The sequence below is a fragment of the Micromys minutus genome (assembly GCF_963924665.1).
Source record: "Micromys minutus genome assembly, chromosome: 11".
NCBI lineage: Eukaryota > Metazoa > Chordata > Mammalia > Rodentia > Muridae > Micromys > Micromys minutus.
The window spans coordinates 45262742-45288751 of record NC_137980.1 but is presented as its reverse complement, the minus strand read 5'-3'; the positions used below and the strand labels follow the sequence as shown (position 1 = coordinate 45288751).

At 46.3% G+C, this 26010-nt stretch overlaps 2 protein-coding genes across 2 annotated transcripts; one reads left to right on the top strand and one right to left on the bottom strand.

Moving 5' to 3' along the window:
- Positions 1–27: 27 nt before the first annotated feature.
- FITM2 (fat storage inducing transmembrane protein 2) lies at positions 28–6441 on the bottom strand. Its single transcript, XM_080925182.1, has 2 exons — positions 6090–6441; positions 28–4037 (listed from the first exon to the last, which is right to left on the bottom strand). Exons 1-2 carry the CDS (start codon positions 6344–6346, stop codon positions 3422–3424), a joined length of 873 nt encoding a protein of 290 aa, XP_080781308.1. The 5' UTR covers positions 6347–6441; the 3' UTR covers positions 28–3421.
- A 5128-nt stretch (positions 6442–11569) lies between these two features.
- Positions 11570–12554, top strand: LOC308427156 (calmodulin-alpha-like). Its single transcript, XM_080925188.1, has 2 exons — positions 11570–11921; positions 12327–12554. The coding sequence occupies exons 1-2, from the start codon at positions 11619–11621 to the stop codon at positions 12456–12458; spliced, it is 435 nt and encodes a 144-aa protein (XP_080781314.1). The 5' UTR covers positions 11570–11618; the 3' UTR covers positions 12459–12554.
- The last annotated feature ends 13456 nt before the right edge of the window (positions 12555–26010 follow it).

Here is a 26010-nt window from a genome sequence, read left to right as displayed (position 1 = left end):
AACACGCCAAACTCCGGAATGTGGACTCCATTATCTCAAGTGCCCTTTAATTTGCTTGTTCACACTTGGACTGTGCATAGGTAACAGTGGCATGAGCCATTCCCTAAATACAAGCTGGTACCCAGACGGTAACGGATGCACATGGAAGCTAGGGAACAAGCCTTCACACAGGGAAGCAAGATGCATGGCTTGACTCCAGCCGGATGCTAACATTCACACCTACAGCTCATGGCTGCCCAAGCCCAAACACTCACCCATGCCATGCTTCCTCACACAGGAGGGAAGGCATGCTCCTGAGAAGGCAAGGGCTCTGAGGAACTCTGGTGTAGCTCAGGGATAGAGGGGTATCCAGCATGCATAGAACCCTTGGCTCCACCCCACTCCAGCACCAAGAACAGAAACGGGGGGGGGGGGGGGTATCAGGTATAAGCATAGAGAGAGAAAACGCAGAACTGAGAGTTCCCATGTGTTGTGAATTTGCTGTTAAACCTGGTCAGACCGCATGAGAAAACTGCCTGGAGCCTCAGATTGACAATGATCTCATGCCGCATCCTGTGTCTGCTCCCTCTGTTGTAAACATGAAGCTTGAGAGACTTTACCTGTGGACCAGCCCTACCATCATCCCCAGGCCCATTCCTACCCTGCAGAGATGAGGGAAACTCCCAGAAGGTCAAACATCCTTTCAGACCACCATCAACTCAGCAAAGCATCAAAGTGACTCCTTACTGTCTGCCTTTCTTCCCCTTTGGTGACAACATCTCACATCTTAAATAGTAATCGGTCAAGTTGACCCGTAGCTCAACAGGATATAAAATACATAGCTTAAATAGATTATTGGATTTTTAAAAATTACTTAGTAGCCAGATGTAGTGGCTTTAATCTTAGTATACCTTTAATCCCAGCACACAGGAAAGAGAGGCCCACAGTAGATCTCTGTGAGTCTGGGATCAGCCTCGTCTATATAGTGAGTGCCAGACCAGCCAAGGCTGCATAGTAAGACCCTGCCTCAAAAACTTAAATAATTAAACTTTTTTTTTAAATTGCTAAAATTAAAAAGAGAGAGAGAGATGTCTCCTAATTTACCAAGCACCTAGCAACCGGGCTTCAGTCAGGACAGCCAGGCGGAAGCTGGTCAGTTAATGTCATTAGCCAGCTCTGCCAGGGAGGACACATCAAAGCAGCCCTGAGGATCATCCAGAAGCCAGGGGCTCAGCTGTGACAGGCTGAAGACGATCACCGGGGAGAGAAGGTCTTTCTCATCAGACTGGAAGCCTGCCATGTGGGACGTGGGTGACAAGACTTCTTACCCTAACAGTCATGGCATGGCTGGAAGCCAGGAAGTGCTACAAAGAAAGACTCCCAGAGCCATTTAACACTGCCTCCTAGGGCTGTTCTGTTGGTGAGATGAGGAAGAAGAGGCAGGACCAAAGTCAGGGCGATGTGTAAGATGGGGGCTTTGTGTGCCTGCTGGCTTCCTGCCTCAGGGAAACATTTTATCTCACTTTTAAATTATCATAGTCTCCAAAGGTAAAAATCCTTTAGGCTGTGGCACTTGTCCTATGGTCCTCTGAGGTCCCCAAACCCTATTCTGTCTCTATCACGAGTCAGTGGATGGGAAAGTCTTAGTACAAATGAGCCTTTGAATTACTCCCTCAGCTTAAAGTGGATCAAATAATAAAAGTCTGCTTTTCAGTCTTCTTTCGTTTGTTTGTTTGAGTCAGGATCACACAACGCAGCCCTGGCAGGGTAACCTCAAACTCTCAGAGATCTGCCTGCCTCTGCCTTCCTGGTGCTGAGATAAAGGCATGCAACACCATGCTCCCGGCTCTGGTTATATTCCTAAGAGAGACAACAATCCTACGAGGTGAAATTTAATACAACGAGCCAAGAATTTGCTTTATAAAACGTTAGTATTCTAAAAAAAACCCCAAAAACCCCTCCAATTTTCACGCACTGAGGTGTGGTGCTGGAACTTCGCCAACAAAGAACAAATGCTATAGTAATGGCTAAAACCAGAGTGCCGAGAGCCGCAGGTCCAGTTCAAGCTTGTCTTGGTGGGCGCTGGCGGCAGCGGGAAGACGACGACGTTCACAAAGCGCCACTTGACGGGCGAGTTTGAGAAGAAGTATGTAGCCACCCGGGCGTGGCGGTGCACCTGCTCATCTTCTATACCAACAGAGGACCATCAAGTTCAACGTGTGGGACACGGCCGGCCAGGAGAAGTTCAGGGGCCTGCGCAATGGCTGCTACATCCAAGCCCAGTGTGCCATTAGAATGTTTGACGTAACATCAGGAGTTACTTACGAGAATTGCCTGTGCTAAGCAGATCGTGCGCTTCATTGGGATGCTGAGGGAGAGATGAATGGGCTTTGAGTGAATGTGGCAGTTAAACATACCTTCATTTTTTTTTTTTTTTTTTTTTTTTTTTGGACTTGTATATTTGGCTGTTTGGAACGGTTGTTTCCTTCCTGGATCTCAAAGATAAGGCTGCTGCAGTCCCAGCACAATACTCAGTGGTGAAACCTTGTTTGTTACTGTCATTCCCGTTCTTTTCCTTTAGAATCTGAATAAAGTTGTATTTCAAATAATCTAAACAACAACAACAAACCCAGAGAGCAGTCACTCAGGAGAGAAGAGAGAAAATGGGGTTTCTGGTACTGCTCCCCAATATATAACGATACGGTGTGGACAGAAACAAACATACACGTGTTGGGCCGTGCTGGAGCGCGCCTTTACTCCAGCACTCAGGAGGCAGAGGCAGGCAGATCTCTGAGTTTGAGGCCAGCCTGATCTACAGAGTGAGTTCCAGGACACGCAGGGTTACACAGAGAAACAGAACCACCACAACCAATCATCCAGGCACTGCAGGATCGTGGGCCCCTGCTGGGAATCACGGCCAGGATCAAGGTCAACATTCCGCAGAGGACACAGAAGGTATAGCTAGAGCATCCTTTAGGCATTGGGGTATCTAATAAAGAACTTGCCAGAGGCAAATGCTTATCTCAGAGTTGGCCATGGGGAAATGCTGTTAAATGAACAGCATCACTGTGGCCACTAAACTCTAAATAGAAGCAGAGCCAGGGAGGTCATAGCAGAGAGGGTCTTGAAGCCCTGGTTTTCCCTTGACCCACACAATGAGGCTGTCTGCTATCCTTCTGCTGAGCCTCAGCTCTCCCTCTGGGGACAGATTAAGGTCACATCTTGCCAGAGATGAGAAGAATCTGACAGGAATAGCGCTGCTGGCAGCATGGTGGCACCGCCAGCAGAGTCTGAGGACTAAATTTGTTCCCCAGACGTCCCCCACTCCAAAGGTACCTAGTAAGGGATCCCTCTGAAATGGGACAGATAATTCGGCCAGTCACTGGACAAAGTAGGTGGGGATTCTATTAGCCATTGTCCTCCTGCCCCATCTCCTTCTCTTTCATTTCTTGTAAGTATCTTGCTTCAAAGTCAAGCAAGAGCTCTGGGGAGGAAGTCCTGGAGAGAAAGGCTTCAGATACCAACACCCATATGTTCCATACCAGCCCAGCAAACCAAACATGGTGCCGAACACTTTCTGGGTCAAGTCGTGGAAATAAACGGCCGTGCACAGAAACATCCACACCCAGATGAAGGTCAGGAAGCCCAGGGCCACAACCAGGGTGGTGATGGCAGCGTGGAGGTGGTGGCTGCGATCTGTCTTCACCTCGTGCAGCACGGCCATCTCCTCCACGATCATGAGTGCACAGAAGGTCAGTAGGAAGGAGTGGCCTGAGATGTCAAAGCCATGCCAGAAGCCCCCTTCCCGGTGGCACTGCTGCTTGCTACGATGCTCCTGTCTGATGCCCTCCAGGGCTGGAGACTGGTAGCAGTTGCCTGTGTAGTGCTCAATGTTGGAGAACAGGGCTGTGCAGATATACCAGATGGCTGTGCCCACAAGGAGGGTGCTCAATCGCCGCAGGACCAGGCTGGTCTTGCCTGTCAGGTGGTAGTTGGTGAGGGCAATGAAAGGCAGGAGGAGACAGACTGTCCAGGCCCAGGCCAGTTTAACAAAATACCTGACAGAGGAGAAAAGCACCGGTGAAGAACAGACTTGGCAGAAAGGAAACGGTGACCTCATGCTTTGGTATCTAAGCTCCCAGGGGAAGTTATTTAAAACGCATCAAAGCTATCCATCCAAGCAGTTATACCCTCGTTTATTCCTTAATACCTGCTTACCCATGCTTTATTCCCTGAGTACTGAAACTAGTTAAGCCATAACTCTGTCAGGTGACACAGAGCCATATAGATGTGTCATGCCAAAGTAGAGGTCACAGTGGTAAACTGGGGTTCAAATCCAGGGCCAGAAATTTTCCTGTTGGGCTAGTTTCTTAGGAAAGTAATAACTGAACATCTACCAAATGTCAGATGCATTCACACACATTCACGGTTAGCTGAGGAGGAAGGGGTCTTTTTTTTTTTTTTTTTTTTTTTTTTTTTTTTCTAAGCATAACCCAGGCTGCCTCAAACTGCCTGCCAAAGTAGCTGAGGACAGTCTTGAACTCTGGACCCTCCTACCTCCACCTCTCAAGTGGGGCCTTTATAGGTTCTATGTGGTGTTGGGGTTCAAACCTTATGCATGCTAGGCAAGCACTCTATCAACTAAGTTGTATGGCCGGCCTTCATTTGACTGATGCTGTAGATAGCTCTGGGTGCTCAGAAAACTGAACTTTTTCCCAAGGCCACACCCACGACGGCAGACAGATTGAGCCACACTTTACAGGGCCTCAAAGTCCATGTCTTTTCTACCACACCAGTGTTCTTTCCACAAAGCTGGTAAGTCTTATAAGAAAGAGCTCTCCTTCAAGCTACAAGACCAGGGTTTGAATCCCGACTCTGACTCTTATTTATTACAGTATCTTCAGGCCCCAGTTCCCTCAGCTAGGAAAGCTGAAGGCACCAAGCCGTTCTTAAAAAAAAATCTTCCAGATTTAATGAGCCACTGCCAGTTCCCTCCTATTAATCAGCACCATGTCTTGGAACAAAACAGAATCCATGGCTACCTCTAAACAACAGAGATTGACGTGCCAGGCTGCTGGGCTCCTGGTTCATTAGGCCAGATAAAGCAACATCTGCCATGTCTGCCTCCTCTGTGCTCATGGAAGGTGGCTGATCTGGAGATCTGGAACAACTACCACCCTCTCTATTCTTAGACCAGGATGAAGGTGGCCAAGAACAGAATGCTTCTTCCCTAGGTTCCAGTAGTTTCTCAGACACCACCAAAGAGCCCATCACTAAAACCTTCACAGGATTGACAAGGAAAGCCTTGTTAAAGCTAAGGTCTGCCAGGAACCTGCCCCAGCTGCCCAAAAGAAATAAACCTGGTTTGAAGCAGATTAACAAGAGGCAAATTCTCCCTATGCTGGAGACACTAGTCTGAAGCATTAAGCTCACATGGAAGGAGCAATTTCATCTTCCAAAACTCCCTGTATTGCTTCAATGGAGTGTTGTACAATACACTTTTGATATAAGTTTTGTTTTGTTTTGTTTTTTTAAGACCAGGAAAGAAGTAAGTGAAGTTAGAGAGACTTCCCAAAGAGGTCGTTTGGGGTTGTTTTCCTGGGTAGCTGCCATGCACTTTTGAGTACTGAGAAAGTCCAAGGAGATCCAGGAGAAAGGTCACCAGCGTGAAAGGTTTCACGCTTCTACCAACATAGGGCCAGGAGGGCAAAAGTTCTCAGGGTAGTGGGTGGGTCTAGAGGTGGTCTTTAAAACAATGGTGGGATTTTTGCCACAGTGGCTAGGAGAGGGGTGTCTGACAGGAGAAAGGTGACATCTCCCCGAATAGGACAGGGGCGAGTGCCTAACTCTGGGGGTGGGGGAATGGCCGCTCCAATGTACCCACTGTCATTTATAACCCACCCATCACCGACTCGCCCGGCAACTCCATCCTCCTATCAGAATGCTCAAATACCAGGCGCGAGTGTCACTCGCTTTTCCAGGGTCCCAGCGTCAAGACACGCGCGCGGACGCGGCTGTCAAGACAGGGCTACCTCAGGATGACTCGACCATCCCAACATCCATCCAACTGGCTTCTTGGGGCGCGGGGGCCCAGAGCCTGATGAACTCACACGTTGAGGACGTTGCGCTTGTTGCTGAGGTAGCTCTCGGGTAATGGAGACAGCTCCTTGAGTACCGAGCCCACCAGCATGACGGCCACCAGCGCCCAGGGCAGGTGGCGCCGCACCGCTGCCCTCACCAGCGTCCCGCGGAGAAACCACGCACAGCGCTCCAGGTGCTCCATGCCGGTCCTTCTCGGCCACCGTCCGCCGCCCAGAGCCTTCTCGGCCACCGTCTTGCCCTTCGGCCCGAGCTGGTACCTCTCCATCCCTCTAGGCGCATGCGCGCTTCCCGCAAGCTCCGCCCCTTAAGGGGACACGTCTCCATCTAGTGGCCAAGAAGGGTCTCTGCAAAGTGCAGGTCTGCATCTTACCTGCGCCTCTTCCCCTCATCGCCCCCAAGCTACTTGCTGACAGCACTGCAGGCTGCACGTTGCCAGGGCAACCTGCTCCCTCCGGTTTGTGGAATTCTTGCTTTCTTTATCAGCAAAATACAAACAAGAGACCCACCTTTCTTAAGAGCTAGTTTGGGAGTTCCTTATATTCGTTCAGGTACAGGGTTTTTAGATGAAATGTCATTGGAAAGTAATTACTAAATTTAAATCTTATTTACTTGTTTTGAGACAGGGTTTCTCTTAGACCTGGCTGACTTGGAAAACTCACTCTGTATAACCAGGGTGACCCCAACTCAGAGATCCCCTACGCTTTGCCTCCTGAGTACTGAGATTAAAGTCATGTGCCACCATGCTCAGCACTACTTCGGTTTTTGAGACAGGTAGGGGGACTTGTTGCCAAGCCAAATAACCTGGGTTCAATCCTTGGGAACCACACAGTGGAAGGCAAGAACCAACTCTGACAAGTTGTTCACACACTAAATAAATAAATAAATAAATAAATGTAAGAACTAAAGCAACTATGTTGTTGATTAAAAGTCTTGGATGCCCGGGGTCAGGAGAGCTCATATGAAGGGCTGGTGTTTTGTCCCTTAGCTAAGCTCAATGAAGCTAAGTGTCAAAATCAGGGCTTCCCAACCATGAGTTCTTCCATAAAATCAAGGTTAAAAAAAAAAAACCAAACCCATCTCTTTCTAATTATTTTACTATGTTTTATTATTAATGTTCTTGTTTGTTTATTTTGAAACAGGGTCTCTTCATATGGCCCTAGCTGGCCTGGAACTATACAGAGAGGGCTGGTTTTGAACGTGTGGCTGTCTTCCTCTCTCTGCCTCCTGGGATTACAGGCAAGTGCTGTCTGGCTGGCTTATGTATGCTCTTGAGCCTACCGGCATCTGTTGTCTCTCCCTGGTGCACCTCTGTGCTCTCTTCCCCCTCCTGTGATCTTACACAGGAAGCTTGCAACCAGCCACAACAGAAGTAATTACACTAAGAATATTGGCGAGTGCTACAACTCAGGTCTGCATGCTGTCGTTGTCTGTCCTCACTGGGCCGTGACTCCATTTGTCAATGTGTGGTATGTCAATGTGTGGTAGAACTGAGATCATAGGTGGGCTGTGGAAACAAATGTCCAGTAAAATCAATAACACCTTAAGCATCGGCGAGTTCTGTTTACAGTGAAGATCACAGTGGGAACTGAGGCTGTAGCTCAGTTAGTGGAATGCTCGACTAGCATGCATTAAGTCCTGGGTTCAATGCTAGCACTGCATAAACTGTGGGTAGTTGTACATGACTGTTATCTCAGCACATCAGACATAAAAGGCTCAGCCACATAGTGAGTTCAGGGCAAGCCTGAGATACATGAGACCACTCTTCTTTAAAAAAAAAAAAGGTATTATGTATTTCATTGTCTGTAAGTCATGTACACCACTTTTTATACTGAGTGGTTTTTATTTTTAGAAAGTTCACAATAAATCTATATATGTATATACTTGTATTTTTTTCTTCAGGAGAGCTCATTATATTAAATGTTTATCAGCAAACCATTGTTTACAAACATATGTAGGACACACAGAAACACATGCAGCTTTTATGCTAATGTATAGTTTTAGGTACAACTTTATGACAGTTCATGAGGGAACATGCTTCTACCATGTGTGAGAGGCTATGATTTTTTTTTTATATTCAATCAGACAACTCAATTTAATTTTTAAAACATCCTGGAGTGCCTCACCTATAATCTCAGTACTTAGAAGGAGGTAGGGGGTGTTGACATTTAATCTAGGCTCTGTCACACAGTTAGCTGGCAACAGCCAGGTATGGCTGATTCACTATAAAAGGGGCTGCTTGGGCTGGAGAGATGTCTCCTCTTAGCCACTGAAACATCTCCAGAGGTCCTGAGTTCAAACCCCAGCAACCACATGGTGGCTCACAACCATCTGTAATGAGATCTGATGCCCTCTTCTGGTGTGTCTGATGACAGGTACAATGCACCTATATGTAATAAATAAATAAATCTTTTTGTACAAGGGGGGCTGCTTGCCCTCTCTTGCTCTCTGGCTCTTGCTCTGTCTCCTTACTCCTGCTCTTCCCGCCCCCACATGCTCATGACCGGCCTCTTCTCTTCTCTCTCTCTCTCTCTCTCTCTCTCTCTCTCTCTCTCTCTCTCTCTCTCTCTGCCTTTCTCTGTCTCTACTTCCTCAACTCCCCTCCCCATACCCTGAATAAACTCTATTCTATACTATATTGGACTCAGCTTGGGCCTGCAGAGGAACTCCCTTCCTCTACACCTTACCTCACATCCACCAAACATATTTCTTCTATCTTTATATTTTTATAAAATACAACATGGGGAACCTTGCAAATTCGAGGGCAGTCTGGTCTATATAAAGAATTCCAGGGCTACAAGGTCCTATGTTCATTAACTAGTACAAAAAAAACCTCCCACAAACAAACAAGTAAACAAAAGCTTCTCGTGACTTACTGTTTATTTTGCAATAGTATATGAGAAGCAATGAATTTGAAATGTTAAGACATTGACATGCAGTGCCCTCAGCTTTCCCACCAGAGGGGGATAGAAGACTACAAGCAGGTGATGGAGAGAAGGCTCAGGAGGTAAAGTGCTCACGAGTAGACCTCCAGCACCCACAGAAACAGTCAGGTACAGTGGTGTGCCTATGGAATTCTGGCCCCAGGATCCCTGGGGTTTGTTAGCAGCGATCCTAGCAGAATCAGTGAAGTCCAGGATCAGCAAGACACCCTGCCTCAAAAAGTAAGGCAGAGAGCAGCTGAGGAAGACCTCTAACATTAGCTCACTGACCTCTGCATGGACTCACATGTACACATAAGGGGAAGGGGAGAGAAAGAGGGAGAGGAGGAGGAGGAGGGGGGAGGAGGAGGGGAGAGGAGGAGGGGAGAGGAGGAGGGGGGAAGGAGGGGGGAAGGAGGAGGGAAGGAGGGGGGGAAGGGGGGGGAGGAGAGAGAATGAGTACCAAGTTCCACCAGGGACCTCAGTAGTACCATCCTACAGTTGATTTTCAACCTCTGTTTGTCTTTTATATAAATACTCGTTTAGAAGCATTGTGTGTGTACAAATAAGTGGGGGGAGACCCCCCTCTTCACATATGGGAAGAATTGACGCTGTTGAAATGTGCCCACTATTTAAAGCAACCAACGGATGCGAAACATTCCTATCGGAACTTTAACGTCCTATTTCTGAGAAGTATAAAGCATAGTCCTAAAATTTCCAGTGTATGCGTTGCCACTGTGAACATCTGCACGTCCCGGGTATGCCTGGTACCACCAGTCGCCAGAAGAGGTCATCACATCCCTTGGAGTTACACATGGTATGTGGGTGCTGGGGATCAAACCCATGGCCTCTGGAAGACAAATAAGTGCTCCTAGTGGCCAAGCCATTGCTCTATCCCCTGAATCCTAAAATTTTTATGGAATAATAACAACAAAAAAACAACCAAGGCAGGCATGAGGCAATAGAGGGAAGTTTATTAGATCACCCGATTTCAAACTACATTCTAAAGCAGTAGTAATTAAAAAAGCATGGCACTGCCATAAAATATATATATACCTTGACCTTCAAAACAGAAATGAGGGAAGGAAGGAGGGAAGAAGGCAGACAGGCAGGCCAGGATGCAGCCTAGCAACCAATTCAGGTACCCAGGGAAGGCAGCAAAGGGTAGCAACTGCGGCCAAAAGCTGATGACTTTTGGATGTTAACTCTCTCTTGAACTCTTGGCTATTCTGTGGCCCAAAGCTGCTGATTTCTGGTGGTTAACTCCTGCTGATAGCAGAAAGGGGTTAAGAAAAAGCTTAATTACTGTGGCTCTTTTCTCTCTGGCTCAAGAGGCTACCTTTTTGTAAACCAGAGAGAAAAGAAAAATAGAAGGAAGGAAGGATGGAAGGAAGGAAGGAAGGAAGGAAGACAGACAGACTGACATACTGGATGAAGCTGAAGAAGGCTGCACTGTCAATTTATTGTGGTTCTTAGTTTTTATACTTTCTCACAATGACTGAACACATGGTTTCTAAGCATTTTTATAGTAAGTTTAAAGCAATAAATAGTTCATGTCATATATCGGTAAGACTTAAGGAATTACAGCAGAATTGTTTATATGCCTTTCCATTAAGACTGGTTCCTGAGTAAACATTCATTATCTGTTACTGGCTTCGTAAGTTCATTATAAGTTTAAAGCAGTAATTTTCATGTCATAAGTTAGCACGGTTTTGTCAGGAGACAAATCATATGCCTTGGGCCTCTTTATTTTGAAGTCTTGTATAGATACACTAGTCCATCATTTATTCTGTCTTTCCACCCATAATAAATTGCCCATTCCCAGTTTATGACCTTTAGTTACCAGATAGTAGCCTTGCTCCCTACCTAGGAGTGTTTTCCTTGATTATAAATTTGTCTCAAGCCTGCTTTCTTTTCCTAGTGCAATTAGCCTGTGACACATGAAGGTTTACAGAGCTCTGTTTGCAACTTTTATTCTATAGACAGCTTGAGATTACTTGTATCAGTTTAGGAGTTTTATAAAATCATTATCAGGAATTACGAAATCATCTATTTGTCTACCCAGCATTACTACAGGAAAGTACATCTTCATATTGATTCTGCAGGAAATTTTCCCAATAGGGTGGGCTAATGCCTGGGGACCATTAAGCTACATAATATTGAAAGAAAGGGGATATCAACAGCAAGAAGCAATCTTGGGATGAAGTTTTTAAAGACCCTGCATCTCAGAACCCCACCACCACAGCCATTCAAAATGGTGGGTCATCTCCAGAAAACTCACTTGCTTGCCATAGCCTTTCCTAATGGCTTCTGACAAAGAAAAAAACTGACAAAAGAGGATCCCAGAGTTCAAGGCTATCCTGGTCTACAGAGTTTCAGGACAATCGGAGCTACACAGAGAAACCCCTGGTTTGAAAACTAAAGACCAAACAAACAAAAGACAAGCTAGGACCTTGATGGTGCTGGGAGTCTCCTGTCTATGGTGCAGTCGGGCGGTGGCTGAGAACCCCACAATGCAGGTATCTGTTAGCAGCAGCAGCAACACACCTCGGTGATCACAACCCCTGAGCTGGTGTAGTCACCCTTACCCGCTCCACTCTTCTTTCCTCTGCTCGCACCATGACTAATCAGCTGACTGAAGAACAGATTGCTGAATTCAAGGAAGCCTTCTCCCTATTTGATAAAGATGGTGACAGCACCATCACAACAAAGGAGCTAGGGACCGTCATGCAGTCACTGGGTCAGAACCCAACAGAAGCTTCAGTGGTTATGATCAACGAAGTAGATGCCGATGGGAATGGCACCATTGGCTTCCCAGAGTTCTTGACTATGAGGGCTAGAAAAATGAAAGACACAGATAGAGAAGAAGAAATCCGTGCGGCATTCAGAGTCTTTGACAAGGATGGAAATGGTTACATCAGTGTGTGGAGAGCATTTTTGGCACCTCTGGTCAGTTGGTGGCAGAGAAATATTAATTTTTCAGGACACTTGAAGCTGATCATAAGCAGGAAAGTGGCTTCTGTGCTGCGCCCTGTAAGGGCCAGAATTAAGCACGTTTGCATCTGGTCTCCAAAAAGACAGTTACAGGATCTTTGATTGTTAGCTTGCTAGTTCCTTATCTCAGAACTGATGTTATCTTTCTGCATGTAATTAAAGTGGTATATAAGAGGACTAATAAACAAGGCCGAAGCTCGACATGAGGCTTAGGCCTCAAGTCAGGCCGAAGTCATGTTGCAGCTTTAACTAACCATGTCTCCTTTTTTCTTTCAATCCTTGCTCCAGCTCTGGGGGAACCTGTTGGTTATCCGAGCAGGCCTCAGACATCAGTGCAGCCGAACTGCACCACGTCACGTCATGACACACTTAGGAGAAAAGCTAACAGATGAAGAAGTAGATGAAATGACCAGAGAAGCAGATATTGATGGAGACAGACAGGTCAACTATGAAGAATTCATATAGATGATTACTGCAAAATGAAGACCTACTTTCAAGTACTTTTCCCCCTCTAGAAAAACCAAATTGAAATCTTTTACTTACCTCTTACCAAAAAAAAAAAAAAAAAAAAAAAAAAAAAAGGAAAGGAAAGAAAAAATGTTCATTTCTTCATCCAGTTTGTATCTGGCAAAACTGAATGTCAAAAGTACCTCTGTCTACACACAAATCTTCGTGTATTGGTTGGTGGTCCTGCCCCCTAAAAATCAAGGCCCTACATCAGTTTTACAGTAAATACTCGAACTACCTCATAAAGAAGCATTTAGTAGACTCCTTAAAGTTCCATTTGCTACTGATTAATACACTGTTTGGGCTGCCCAGCTTCTCATGCAAGCAGCTTGGTGATTGAGAAGTCAGGCATTTGTATGAAAAATGGAAAATGGAAAAACCAAACTCAAAATCTCGGATGGCTTCTAGTTCAATCTGTTGACACATAAATTGTCAGCAGCCAGTTTACTTCGAACAGACATTTAAATTTGGTTTACCTCGGGATGATGTGCAGGAAATGGGTGAGGGCTAAACTTTGACACACAGCCCTAGAAGTAGGACAGTCCTCTTCAAGTGTCTCAATCCCGTGGTGACAGTGACACCCTGGTGGTGAGCTGAAGTGTGATGGTTCACTGCTGCGCACATTGGAGTGAAGTGAACAAAGGCTGTCACCAAATCACACACGTTTTAGTAATAAACATTTACTAAGGGAGCATCTTTGGACTCTCTGTTTTAAAACCTTGTGAACCATGACTCGGAGCCAGCAGAGTAGGCTGTGTCTGTGGACTTGAGCTCACATGCTGTTCAGGAAACTATCATTTACGTCCATTCCAAGTTGTAAATGCTAGTCTTTTTTTCCCCAATAGAAAGACCATTAACTTAAAAAAACAAGTCAGATAACACTTTAGCAATGAGTAGAGAGGAGTTCACAAGCCCCCACTCCTAACTGAAGCTATTGACAATTGATGGTTTCTAGAGGAGGAGGAGTCCTTTCTTTAAGGTGTGGCTCCTGGTGGTCAACCACACTCTGGTCCTACCCTCCTGAGCCTGTGAGAAGAACAAAATTAACCTGACAGGTTATTTAGTTTAAAATGGGGATATGAGACTGGGAAGAGGGGAGGTGGACGATACACCAGGAAGGAGTCAGGGAAATAAAGGGTAAAGAGGTTAAAAATACATTGTATGAAAGAATTAATTAAAATGTCATTATTTTGAAAAGGGAAAATAAAGCCCAGGAGTGAATTCACGGGTATGGTACTGGTTATTCATCAAAAACTGTACCAAGAGGTGGGTGTGGTGGCACACACCTTTACTCCCAGCACTTGGAGGCAAAGGCAGGCGGATCTCTGTGAGTTCTGTTATTAAAGAATCACAGGGAAGCTTGGCATGGTGGTGCATACTTGTAAAGCCAGCATTGGGAGGGGGTGGAGACAGATGGATTAGGAGTTCAAGGTCACCTGACCACCCTAGACTATGTGAGACCCTGTCTCAAGACCACCAAATCAATTGATAAAATGCTATATAAACTAAGGAGGGAATAAAGGAGCAAACTCTTGTTTAGGTTCCCAGTTTCAGAGGTTTGGTTCACAGGTGGAGATCATCTATAGCCTTCAGGCCTGTGAGGAGGCAGAAGGAGCCTTGAAGGAAAGGTCAGATCTAACTGTTCACCTCACCAAGGTGAGGGAGAGGAGAAGGGGTGGAGAATAGAGGAGCCCAGACCTACACCCTCCAATCCGGCCTTCCCCTTGACAACACGGTTTATGAATGATGATATATTCTGGATTACCCCATTGAGGTCACAGCTTTCAGTTTACACACATTTCCCAAAAGCCAGCTTCTGGAACCCGTGCCTTCAGCAAGGAGGCCACCTAGGGACATTGCTGATTCAAGGCACACGTGCCTTGAACAGAGCTTGCCGCAAATAACTATAATCCCAGACCTCAGAGCAGAAGCGGGAGGATTGCCCAAAGTTCACGGCCATCCTGGGTTACATACATTTCCAAACCAGAGAGCTCCATTAAGTGAGACCTTGTCTCAAACCCAACTAACCAAATAAAAGCAATCTTTAAACCTGGTTCAAGCAAATAAACCTCCTTCTGCTCACACCATCCCAACCCCTTGATCTGTCTTAAAGTAAATCAGCCTACGTTACTTGTCTAAATGATAATTTAAACTTTACTTTTTTTTTCTTAGACAAGATCTCATGTAGCTTTAAATGTTTTGAACTCATTCATATATCTGAGAATAAGTTTGAACTCCAGTTCCCCTGTCTCTGCTTCCTGGGTACTGGGATTATAGGTCAGTAGGACAATACTTGGCTCTTAAGCTATAATTTATAATTTAATTACTCCTATACTTATTTCTGTCGCCTCTACTTAGATGCTAGATCCAGAGAGTACTCTGTTACATTCACTGATGTAACCCAGTGTCTATAATGGTACCTGGAGTTTACAAAGCAGTCAAAAAACCATGTTACAATCAATGAATTATTACTGTTGGTATGGGGTCTGTTCATGCTAAGTAAATACTCTTCCCTGAGCTGTATCCAACGTATAGAACCATTACTAGAGCTAGAAAGACTTGCTCAGCAGTTTGGAGAACCGGCTGCTCCTTCAGAGGAATTGATCCTGTGATCAATTCTCTACAGCTACATGGCAGATAGAACTTTCTGTAACTACAGCCCAGGGGGATCCAATGCCCTCTTCTGTCTTTATGGGCACCACACACACAAATGGTATAAAGGGATACATTCAGACAAAATACCGCAATAGATAGATCGATAGATCTTCATAAAGAATCATTACTAATGCAATGAGCAATGGGTAATTATTTTTGAACCTTAAATAGATTCTTTATGGATAGAAAATAAATAACCCCAAATAACAGCTATGGAATAATTATGTCTTTCGTCCCGAGGAGTTCCCACCATTAGGAATGGCTGTGGAAGCTGCTCTGTGGTCCCTAGAGTGTGGAAGATGCTGAGATGAAACGTTGGGTTTGGCGAAGTCACCTTAGGCCCTGGAAGAGAGGGAAGGGCATGGCCAGCGGTCAGCCAGAGGAATAGTGGGAGACAGTCATTCCCAGCTGTGTGTGCCCTTTTGTTGGCTGGTGCCTATGAAATACTTCATTCAGATTGGGGGAGGTGGGGGAGGAAGGAAAGGAGGGAGAGATAGAAGAAGACAGAGACAGAGAAAGACCGAGACAGAGAGACAGAGAGACAGAGACAGCCAAGTATACTCTCCCAGTAGGGGGCTCTCTTTGTTCACAGCTCCTGGCTACCTGAGCACTCACTCCTAGCACCAATTCCTGTCTTCTGAACTTCTGCAAAATCTCCCCAATTAGTCACCTCTGGCCACGGCTCTCTCTGACACAGGGAACAGCCAGCCGCTGCCTGGAGCGAGCGCAGCAGCTGAGAAAAGCTGGTGTCTGCCAGAGGGCACATCTCCTGCCTTCCTAGCTGGAACGCCTCACTTTCTGTCTGCGCCTCCAACACACACAAACTTAGGCAGAGGGGCAACAGGGCTGGCTCATCAGCAGGCTGCAGGGAGAAGTGGGGGAGTATCGCCTGGGACCTCACTACCCCCAAGCAGCTTTGTGGACTACTTCCCAAACCCATAGCTTCCTCCTATGGAGATGTCTCCTACAGACCTCGGACAGTCATTCAGTCAGACAAGGGCCAGGGCCTAGGAGGAAGGAGCTGGCCTGACCTGGAAGAGGTTGTTAAGATGAGGAAAAGATGGGCACCGAGCCAGGAATGAGAAGAGGAGGCATCGGGGTTACAGAAGGGTTGGAGGTTTAGACATTGTTTCTTCACCTGGAGTGGGTTGGAGTGGAGGTGTCACATAGATGTATTTGAAAAATTACTCAAGCTGGAGAGATGGCTCAGTGGTTAAGAGCACTGACTGCTCTTCCAGAGGTCCTGAGTTCAAATCCCGGCAACCACATGGTGGCTCACAACCATCTGTAATGGGATCTGACGCCCTCATCTGAAGACAGCTACAGTAAACTCCACGCTGATACCTCAGAAGTCTTATATACTATTGTGTTTCACCAGTCTCCGTTAAAACACATGCATAAGCAATCAATAACCGACCATAACGACATAAGAATCTCTAGGTAGAATGCAATGCTTGGTGTTAAGCCGTTCTAGATTGTTCTCTTTCCCATAAGGATGCCCCTTCTCCCGGGTAGGTACTGTTATGTTCTTTTTTACAAAGGCAAACATGGAGGCACAGACAGGCTAAGAAACATAGTCAAAGTCACACAGCCAGCTAGCAGAGCTGGGATTCAAAGTAAGACCTGTATGTCCCACATGCAAAGTTTACCAAAGTGACAGCTCACAGTGTGTGGACATCATACGTTGAACCGGGTCAGAACACAGACTGGGAGTTCAAGTCTAGCTTACGTACATCACCTGTCCTACCTCTGACAGGTTACTCTATTTCCTTGCTGAAACGCCAGAATCATCTTGTCTACTGTGTCACTTGGATAAGTATGTGAAATCTTACTTTGTTCAGTGCCAAGCATCTAGCAGGGGTACAATAAATGGTCACCTCCGAAATAATGGTGGTCTTTGGGGGATGTTTTAGAGGCACTGGCAAGATAGAGAACGCAGTGTAATCGCCCCATTTAACAGATGGTCTGTGGCTCAGCTGTGCCAGGAGGGTCCCACGGCTTCTGCCCCCCACCTCCCCTCACACGCCGCCCTGATGAATTATTAGGGTCCAGCTGGGCGGTGGCTGAGGACCTTGCAGGAATGTGCGGCTGGGTGACCAGGCAGGGGGCGCTGACGCCTGGGCTTTTCCGCTCCAGCTGCTTGGGCTGGCGACACAGCACATTCCGCGGCCACACCTGGCCTGAATGATGCAGCCGTCCCAGACCAGGCTGAGGATTTCCTAGTCCTGTGGCCGCCAGCCCTGAGGGCATGGCCTTGATCCCGGACTGCAGGGGCATGGCATAGCGGGACTGTGGAGCCTGCCTAGGACTCTGGGCTGATGGCCACCTCGCCCTGCACAGCCACCAGTCACCCACACCCTTGGCAGGGCTCTAGCCCGCCTGACCTGCTCTGCTATCCGGTTTCCTTCTCTGCCGCCCCAGAGCGAGCAGCTCTCTGACTTAGCGTCTGCAAACACCAGGCTAATATCCCCTGTCTGCCTCTCCGCAGAGATGTTCTTAAATAGAGCCGTCTCCGGGCCCTTCTCCGGAAGATTCTGGGAACTGTGGGAAATCAGACCTTTGGCGGTGGAGCAATGTGCAAAGCACCTTTCCTGCCTGACTCAGCGCTGATCTCACCTCCATCTCTAACCTAAACCTGGTGCTTAGTGTGGTCTAGGGCCAAGCACAGAAGTCTCCCGATGAACTGCTCCGCAGTCTGGCTTTTTTGACTTTCCAGCTCCCTCTTAGTATCCCCAAGTGCTTCCCTCGCTTCAATGGAATCCGGTTACTTTGGGGTGGTTCTTTCTCCCTGCCTGAGTCCGGACTCTCCCCAGTTGATCACGGCTCCTTGAGATTAATGAAGGGTTTTGAAGTTTTCTTGGTGGTGTGTTTGGGAAAGTATTTATATGTGCTTATTTTGTTAGGAGAATAAGAATGTCTTCCCATCCCCACACCGTCTTACTCAGTAGCCCTGGATAGCTGGCAACTTGCAACTTCATGTAGACTAGGCCGGCATCGAACTCACAGAGATCGTCTTGCTTTTGATTCCGAAGTGCTGAGATTAAAGGTTTGCGGCACCACCATCTCTTTAAAAAAAAAAAAAAAGATTTTGGGGGATGTGTGTGTGTGAGTGTGTGTGTGTGTGTGTGTGTGTGTGTGTGTGTGTGTGTGAGAGAGAGAGAGAGAGAGAGAGAGAGAGAGAGAGAGAGAGAGAGAGAGAGAGAGAGAGAAGAGAGAGAGAGACAGACAGACAGACACAGACAGACAGAGTTTCCCTAGAGGTAGAGTTACAGGTGGCTGCCCTATGTGGGTGCTTGTAACCAGATAATTCTGGTCTTCTATGAGAGCAGTAAATACTCTTAATTACTGAGTCATCTTTCAGCTCTAGTATATTTTCTCCTTAGGAGTCTCAGCACCCATGGAGAAAGTGGGGCATGGCTGTGCTTGCCTATAATCCTATCACTGGAGATGCAGAGGCAGGAGAATTCCTGAGACTTCCTGGCAGCCAGTCTAGCTAAATGTAAGTTCCAGGTTTGGTGGGAAACAGTTTATCTCAAATGAAAAGATTGAGCCAGGCAGGGTAACTCAGATTCTTATCCCCAGCACTGGGGAATCAGAGCAGGAGACCTCAGTGAATTTGAGGCTAGCCTGGTCTACTGAGAGTGTTTCAGGACAGCCAGGGCCTCATAGTAAAACTCAAAAACAAACAAACAAAAAAAGATGGAAAGCAATCAAGAAAGAAAATCATTGCCAATTCCTGTCCACACACACACAAATACAGAGAGAGAGAGAGACAGACAGACAGACAGACAGACACACCAAAGTCAGATAGCTCTCAAGACAAAGAATTAATAAACAAGAATATAGAGGTGCTAATTACTCTGATTTGATCACTATATTATATATATGTATCAAATTATTCCACATTTTCAAAATAAAAGATCAAATCCTATGTATTTAGCTATCTAAAAATTATTTATTTATTTTTTTATAGGAGTACACTGTCTTCAGACACACCAGAAGAGGGCATCAGATCTCATTACAGATGGTTATAAGCCACCATGTGGTTGCTGGGAATTGAACTCAGGACCTCTGGAAGAGCAGTCAGTGCTCTTAAACCGCTGAGCCATCTCTCAAGCCCTTGTATCTAGCTATCTAATAGCTTAAAATAGTTTGGCATTCCTGCCTCTCTGCAGCCCCAAAGCTCTTATCTCTGTAACAATCACCTGTAGCATCCTGGAGGCTGGTCCATGGGATGACAGGGATCCGTCTGGACATTTCTGCTGTGGCTGACACTGAACAGCCCTGCTTTCTTTGCTAGCCAGTCTCTGTCTCACTGGGTTTCTTCATCGAATAAGAAAGTACCTTTTTCTTTTCCCAGTACTGAACTTTGGTCCTCTTACATGTCAGTGCTCTAACACAGCCTCAGCCCTGTTTTCATTAACACACACACACTCACATACCACACACACTCACACACACACACTACACCACACACACACACACACACACACATACACACACTCACATACCACACACACACACCACACACAGACACCACAAATACACACACACACACTCACTCATATACCACACACACCACACACACAGACACCACACATACACATACTCACTCACATACTACACACACTCACACACACACACACTACACCACACACACACACACACACACACCATACAGAGACACCACACACTACATTTACTTATTTACTCTGTGTTTGGGGGAAGGTCAGAAGACAATTTGTAGTTTTTCCTTCTGTTATGTCGGTCCCGGGGAAGGGTGTCAAACTCAGGTTATTCAGCTTGGTGGCAAGCCTGTTTACCCACTTGGTTATCTCATAGGCCTCTCTTTTCCCTCTTTTGAGTTAGGATCTCACTAAGTTCAAGGCTAACCTTGAGCGTACACAGCATCTCCCTGCCTTGGCCTCTGGAGTAGCTAGGGCTACAAGACTTTCACCACTAGGCCCAGCTTGGAAGCACCTATTTCTTGTTCCCATTTCACAGGTGAGGAAAGAGTTCCAGAGAGCCTAGGACTTGCTGTGGGCCATATGGGGCTCTAGACGCTGAAAAATGCTAGGCTTCACCTACTAGACCAGCCGTTCTCAACGGTGGGCCAAGACCCCTTTGACAAACCTATATTTCCAAAAAAAAAAAAAGAAAAATCCATCTACATTACAATTCATAACAGTAGCAAAATTACAGTTACAAAGTAGCAATGAAAGTAATTTTATGTTTGGGGTCACCACAGCTTGAGGAACCACTGCTGTGTAGGAAGGCTGAAAATCACAGTGCTAAACCACTGAACTTCCCTTTGAGAGCTCCACTGAGGAGGTCAGGGCAGGGCTGTGGGGCCCAGGGGCATTTTATTTCTGTATATTTATCTGCAAAGTCACCAGCTACTCTGAGCTCCTGTGAGCTTCTCCAGCCCCCCTCCCTAGGTCAGGGACGGTCACCAGTAACCTCCCCATTCTACTGTTCTGGGGACACAGGCCTGGCTGGCTTCAGGTCAAATCTTAGCGTCCAGATGTATTTGCTATGTGCTTCAGGCAGTTACCTCCCTCTTTGAAGCTATGTTTTCAACTGTTAAAGGAAGATTAAAATTCCTGTACATGGCGAAGGCGGTAACAGGTGGGAAATGCGGATCTCATTGTCAGTGTTCAGCTTTCTAAATTGTAAAATAACACAAACACAAAACGTTAAATATGGGCCGGGGATGTAGCGCATCGGCTCGTTGGCAGAGCGCCTACCCAGCGTGCCATGCACTGACCGAGCCCGGAGCGATGGTTCCCAACTAGAAGCAGAAGGATCAGAAGTCCAAGGACATGCTTAGCTACAGATTGAGTTCATGGGCAGCCTAAGCTACCTGAGACTGTCTCAAAAACAAAACATAAAAATCTAACTGTGGGAAGTAGCAAAGATGTATCTGTGTACCAGGTACTTTCCATCCACCCCCCGACAGTCCAAGTTCCTCCCTGGGACCTACATACACAGTAAAAGGAGAAATCTCTCACAAGTTGTCTTCTGACCAGACACACACAAAATAAATAAACAAACAAGATGTGAAAGCAATTGTGGAGCATGTGCCCTAAGATGTTATTGGGAGGGAAGCTGCTTTGTAACTATTAATTCAAGATTTAGAAACCTCTTCAATGTTCTACCCCAAAACTTTTAGAATGTTTTCTAGAATTGACATTATTATTATTATTATTATTATTATTAGTAGTAGTAGTAGTAGGTAGTATTATTTGGTGTGCTTCTCTATATAGCTTTGCTGCTTTTGGATATATCCCTAGTTCGTAGTGTGTCTTTTTTTGTTATTGTTTTCTTCTTTTTAAAATATTATTTATTTTATGTACACTGTAGCTGTCTTCAGACACACCAGAAGAGGGCATCAGATCCCATTACAGATGGTTGTGAGCCATCATGTGGTTGCTGGGAATTGAACTCAGGACCTCTAGAAGAGTAGTCAGTGCTCTTAACCGCTGAGCCATCTCTCCAGCCTGTTGTTTTTCCAAACAGGGTCTCATGGAACCCAGGCGGGCCTCAGAGTTTACTATATAATTGATGCTGGCCTTGAATTCTTGATCCCTCTGCCTCTCCCCACAGAATACCAAGATTATGTGCACCACCATACCTGGGATGTAGTATATCGTCTTATCCGTGTAAAAAACCTACAGCACTATGACTTCAATTAAACTCAGTGAGTTACAACAAAATACATGAAAGTTGGAGGAGAGGGCTGGTGAGATGGCTCGGTGGTTAAGAGTGTTGTCTGTTCTTCTAAGATGTCTCAGTAAGGGTTACAGTTGCTGTGATGAAACACCATGACCAAAAGCAACCTGGAAAGGAAAGGGTTTATTTGGCTTACACTTCTTTATCACACTTTTCATTATCAAAGGAAGTCAGGATCGGAACGCAAACTGCACAGGAACCTGGAGTCAGGAGCTGATGCAAAAGCCATGGAGGGGTGCTGCTTACTGGCTTGCTCCTCATGGCTTGCTCAGACTCCTTATAGAACCCAGGACCACCAGCTCCAGGTGGCATCACCCACAATGAGCTGGGCCCTCCCACATCAATCACTAATTAAGAAAATGTCCTACAAGCTTGCCCACAGCCTGGTCTTACGAAAATATTTCCTCAGATGTTCTCTCCTTCCCTCTCTCTGTCTCTCCCTCTCCCTCCCTCCCTCCCTAGCCAGCACACAGAGTAACCTGGTTCAATTCCCCATACCCACAAGGTGGCTCACAACCATCTATAACTCCAGTCCGGTGAATTTCTGCATCCTCTTCGGGTCCAAATGGAGAATAAACATACCCACAGACAAAATTACACATAAAACCAACTAACAGATGCATACATAGTTTAAGAAATAGAGGGAGACTTGTTGAGAGAAGGGGTTCAGTGGGAGTGAACTGGGGTTAGGGAGGGTGATGGGGGCGAAATGAGCAGAATACATAATATGTGCATACAAAACTGTCAAAGAACCTGTTGGGTGTGGGAGCTGGGGGGCGGGCCGAACTGGAAAAAGCATTTGTGGCTTACAACCATCTTTAACTCTTGTGCCCAAAGGCTCTTACACAAATAAAATGTTTTAAATTTTGTTTCTTTTTTGCTCAGAGAAACACACACACACACACACACACACACACACACACACACACACACCAAACCCAAAAATACAAAAACAAAACAAAGAAAGAAAACCAAACCAAAAAACAAAACACAACAACAACAAAACAAAACAAACAAAAACCTTCCAGGAGGCAAACCAGAAGGATTGCTACAATTTTGAGGCCAGTCTGGATTAAATAGAAAAATCCTGTTTCGAACAAACAAATCCCCATAGGTTTTGTTAATAACGGCTGTCCTCTTGCTGCACGGATCTGGAGTGACAGATCTGAGCTGTAGTGTGGAGCCCGCCAGCTCCTGTAGATTGTTCCTGGACAAGCCTGTTCAACGTCTCTGAACCTCTTTTCTCAACTACGGCCTAGAGATTCTCCAAGGGCCCCTCTGCCTTCCAGGGCCCCCTGCCCAGCATTAGTCTCCGGGTGCACACTTTTGTTTCAGATACAGCCTTGTGCTGGGAGTGGGAGAGGCCTATGCTAAAATCCTGTTTCCCAGGGGGGCTGTGTGAACTTGAGCAAACAGCTTAGCCTCTCTGAATGTCCACATGGTCAGCTGGTGAGCAGGGGTGCTGGTTTCATGAAGATGGGATGAGGCTTAACAAGCCTTCAGGTGTAAAGCATTTAGATCCTGATATCCCCTATGTGCTCTGCAAAGACTGACAGTAGCATCATTAGCTGCTTTTGTTGTTAGTTTCAGCTTGCCCTGTGACAGACATTTCAGTGTCTTATGGGATGCTGATGTGGGCCAGCAAGATGGCTCAGTGGGTAGTCCTGACAACCTGAGTTGGTCTCTGGAACTCTCATGGTAGCAAGAGAAAGTTTATTCCTACGGGTTGTTCTCTGACCATCACAGGCATGCTGTGATAAATGTAATTTAATATCTTTTTTTGAGACAGAGTGTCACTGTGGTGATGCAGGTTATTTGATCACACTGTGAATCCCGAGATTATGTCGTTTACTGGAAAGGCCTGTTTCTAGTTGTGTGGTTCAGCCTTTGGACACACCTTTAATCACAATCAATGAAGGCCATGTTTGTAGAAGTGTTCAAAAGTGATGTTTAATTGAGTGGCAGACAAAGTGCCACATCAGAGAAATATTTGACAGAATAGTATATGCCCAATTCTTAGACAAAAATAGGAGGCTACTTAAGAGAGTACCACAGAAAAAAAGAACGGATAGAAGAAGCGGTTTTGCCCGGAGAGTTTTATAGAGACGGATTGAAGAGAAAAGGCCAGACATGGGTGAAGACAAAATGAGTCAGAAAAGGAGAAGAAGCCAGAACAGATTGCTAGAGTTAGTTTGAGGTCAAGCAGAGCAATTCAGGAGAGGCAAAGAGAGAAAGAAGCTGGATTAAATCAGTCAGTTTGAGCCAGAACAACTGAGTTGACCAGCCAGCCAGAGATCAGAAAGAACAAGACAGGGCAAGTTTATGCAGCAGCAGTAAGCCTCAGAGGCGGGAAACATTCTAGGCCTAGATAAGACTGAACAGAGGATAGAAGCTTCCAGGACTAGGCCTAGGTCAACAGAAGAGTTTTATTACAGGAGAATAAAAAATACTTTTATATTCTGTAGCCCTAGCTGGCTGGGACTTCACTCTGTAGCTCGGGATTGCCTTGATTTCAAAGCCTGCTTCTAGAAAGTCAAAGTCAAAGCTGTGTGCCACCATGCCAGGGCTCAGTCTCAGACTTTTATTATTCTTAATTCTCTCTCTCTCTCTCTCTCTGTGTGTGTGTGTGTGCGTGTCTGTGTCTGTGTGTGTGTGTGTGTGTGTCTGTGTGCTCGTGCATGCAAAGCTCAGAGAAGCCAGATCTCCCTGGAGCTGGAGTCCCAGACAGTTCTGAGCCATTCACAGTGCATGCTGAGATCCGAACTCATCCTCTGGAAGAACAGTGAACACCGAACACTCTTAACCACTGAACCCTCCCTCCAGCCCTGTGGTTCCACTTCACAGATGAAGAACCTGAGGCACAGAATGATCGAGTAGCTTGCTGGTGGTCACACAGCTAGTAATCCTTGGAGCTGGACCAGCAACCCAGGCTGTCTGCAATCAGCCTGCCCTGTGACCCACCAATATATAGCCTCAAAAAGACAGTCTCCAGAAGAACTTTCTTTCACTTGCCCAAGCCCTGAGAAGGCAAGAAGCAGGCAGTAGCTGAACCCCGTAGGAGTAGAAGCCATTGAGAGATAATAACCAAAAGCTTCTAATTTAGGCCACCCCTAATTCCTGCCCTACCCTGGCTACTTTCTCATGGAAATGGATCAGCCTTGTTCAGAGCAAAGAAGGCCGCCATGCACCCATTTATACAACAGATGCATCTTGGCCTCAAACATGCCCTGTGCACTAGAACCACTGATGCTAAGCTCTAAAGCAAGGCTTGGGCTCTTCCCATGGGAGTGGTCAAGGTTGGGCAGCCAGCAGGGTTTGGCCATAACTAGACAGTCAGTCCTCCATCCCCCAAGAGCTAGAGCTGTTTGTGTCTGCTCTCTTGCCCTATGGTGGGAAGGTCCTGCTAAGGTCAGGGATCTCAGCCTCCCACAGTTTCCTTTAGTTTCCAGTGGGTCATTTAACGGAGCTCGAGATGCTGTGGCTGGGGACATTGCTGCAGCAGGAGAGTGTGTGCTTTGGCGGCTGTGCTGTCTGGGCTGCGGAGGAGCAGTCTGAGCAGCAGCCTGGTGCTAGGAGTTCAAGAGTCTGGAGGAAGACCTGGCTGGAGTGGACCAGCCCAAGCCTTCAGCTGGGCAGGGACTCAACCTTGCCACTTCCCAACTTGCTTCAGCCTGGGGTTGGGGGTGGGGGTTCTTTAAAAACCAAACCAAAACAAAGAAGCAAACAAAAATAAGCCAAACCAAACCAAAGCCCACTTCGTTTTTAGATTTTCATTATTTTATGTTTGTGTGTGTGTTGCCTGCATGTGTGGCTGCACATCACATGTGTGCCTGATTCCCTAAGAGGTGGTGAGCCGCCGTGTGGGTGCTGGGAATCAAACCCAGGTCCTTTACAACACAAAGAGTTCTTAAACACTGAACCAACTCCCCAGCCCAGCTGGGGTGGGTTTCATCCATTTTCCTTTTACACATGTCATGTAAGTGTGACTCTCCTAGTGTGGAAGGAATGCTTGCTATTTGTGCAGAATGTGAGCAACCAAAGAGGGGGAAAATGAGTTCTAAATCCACGACTTCAGTAACTCAGAGACCAATGGGGATCAAATCACACCCACACACATGCGCAT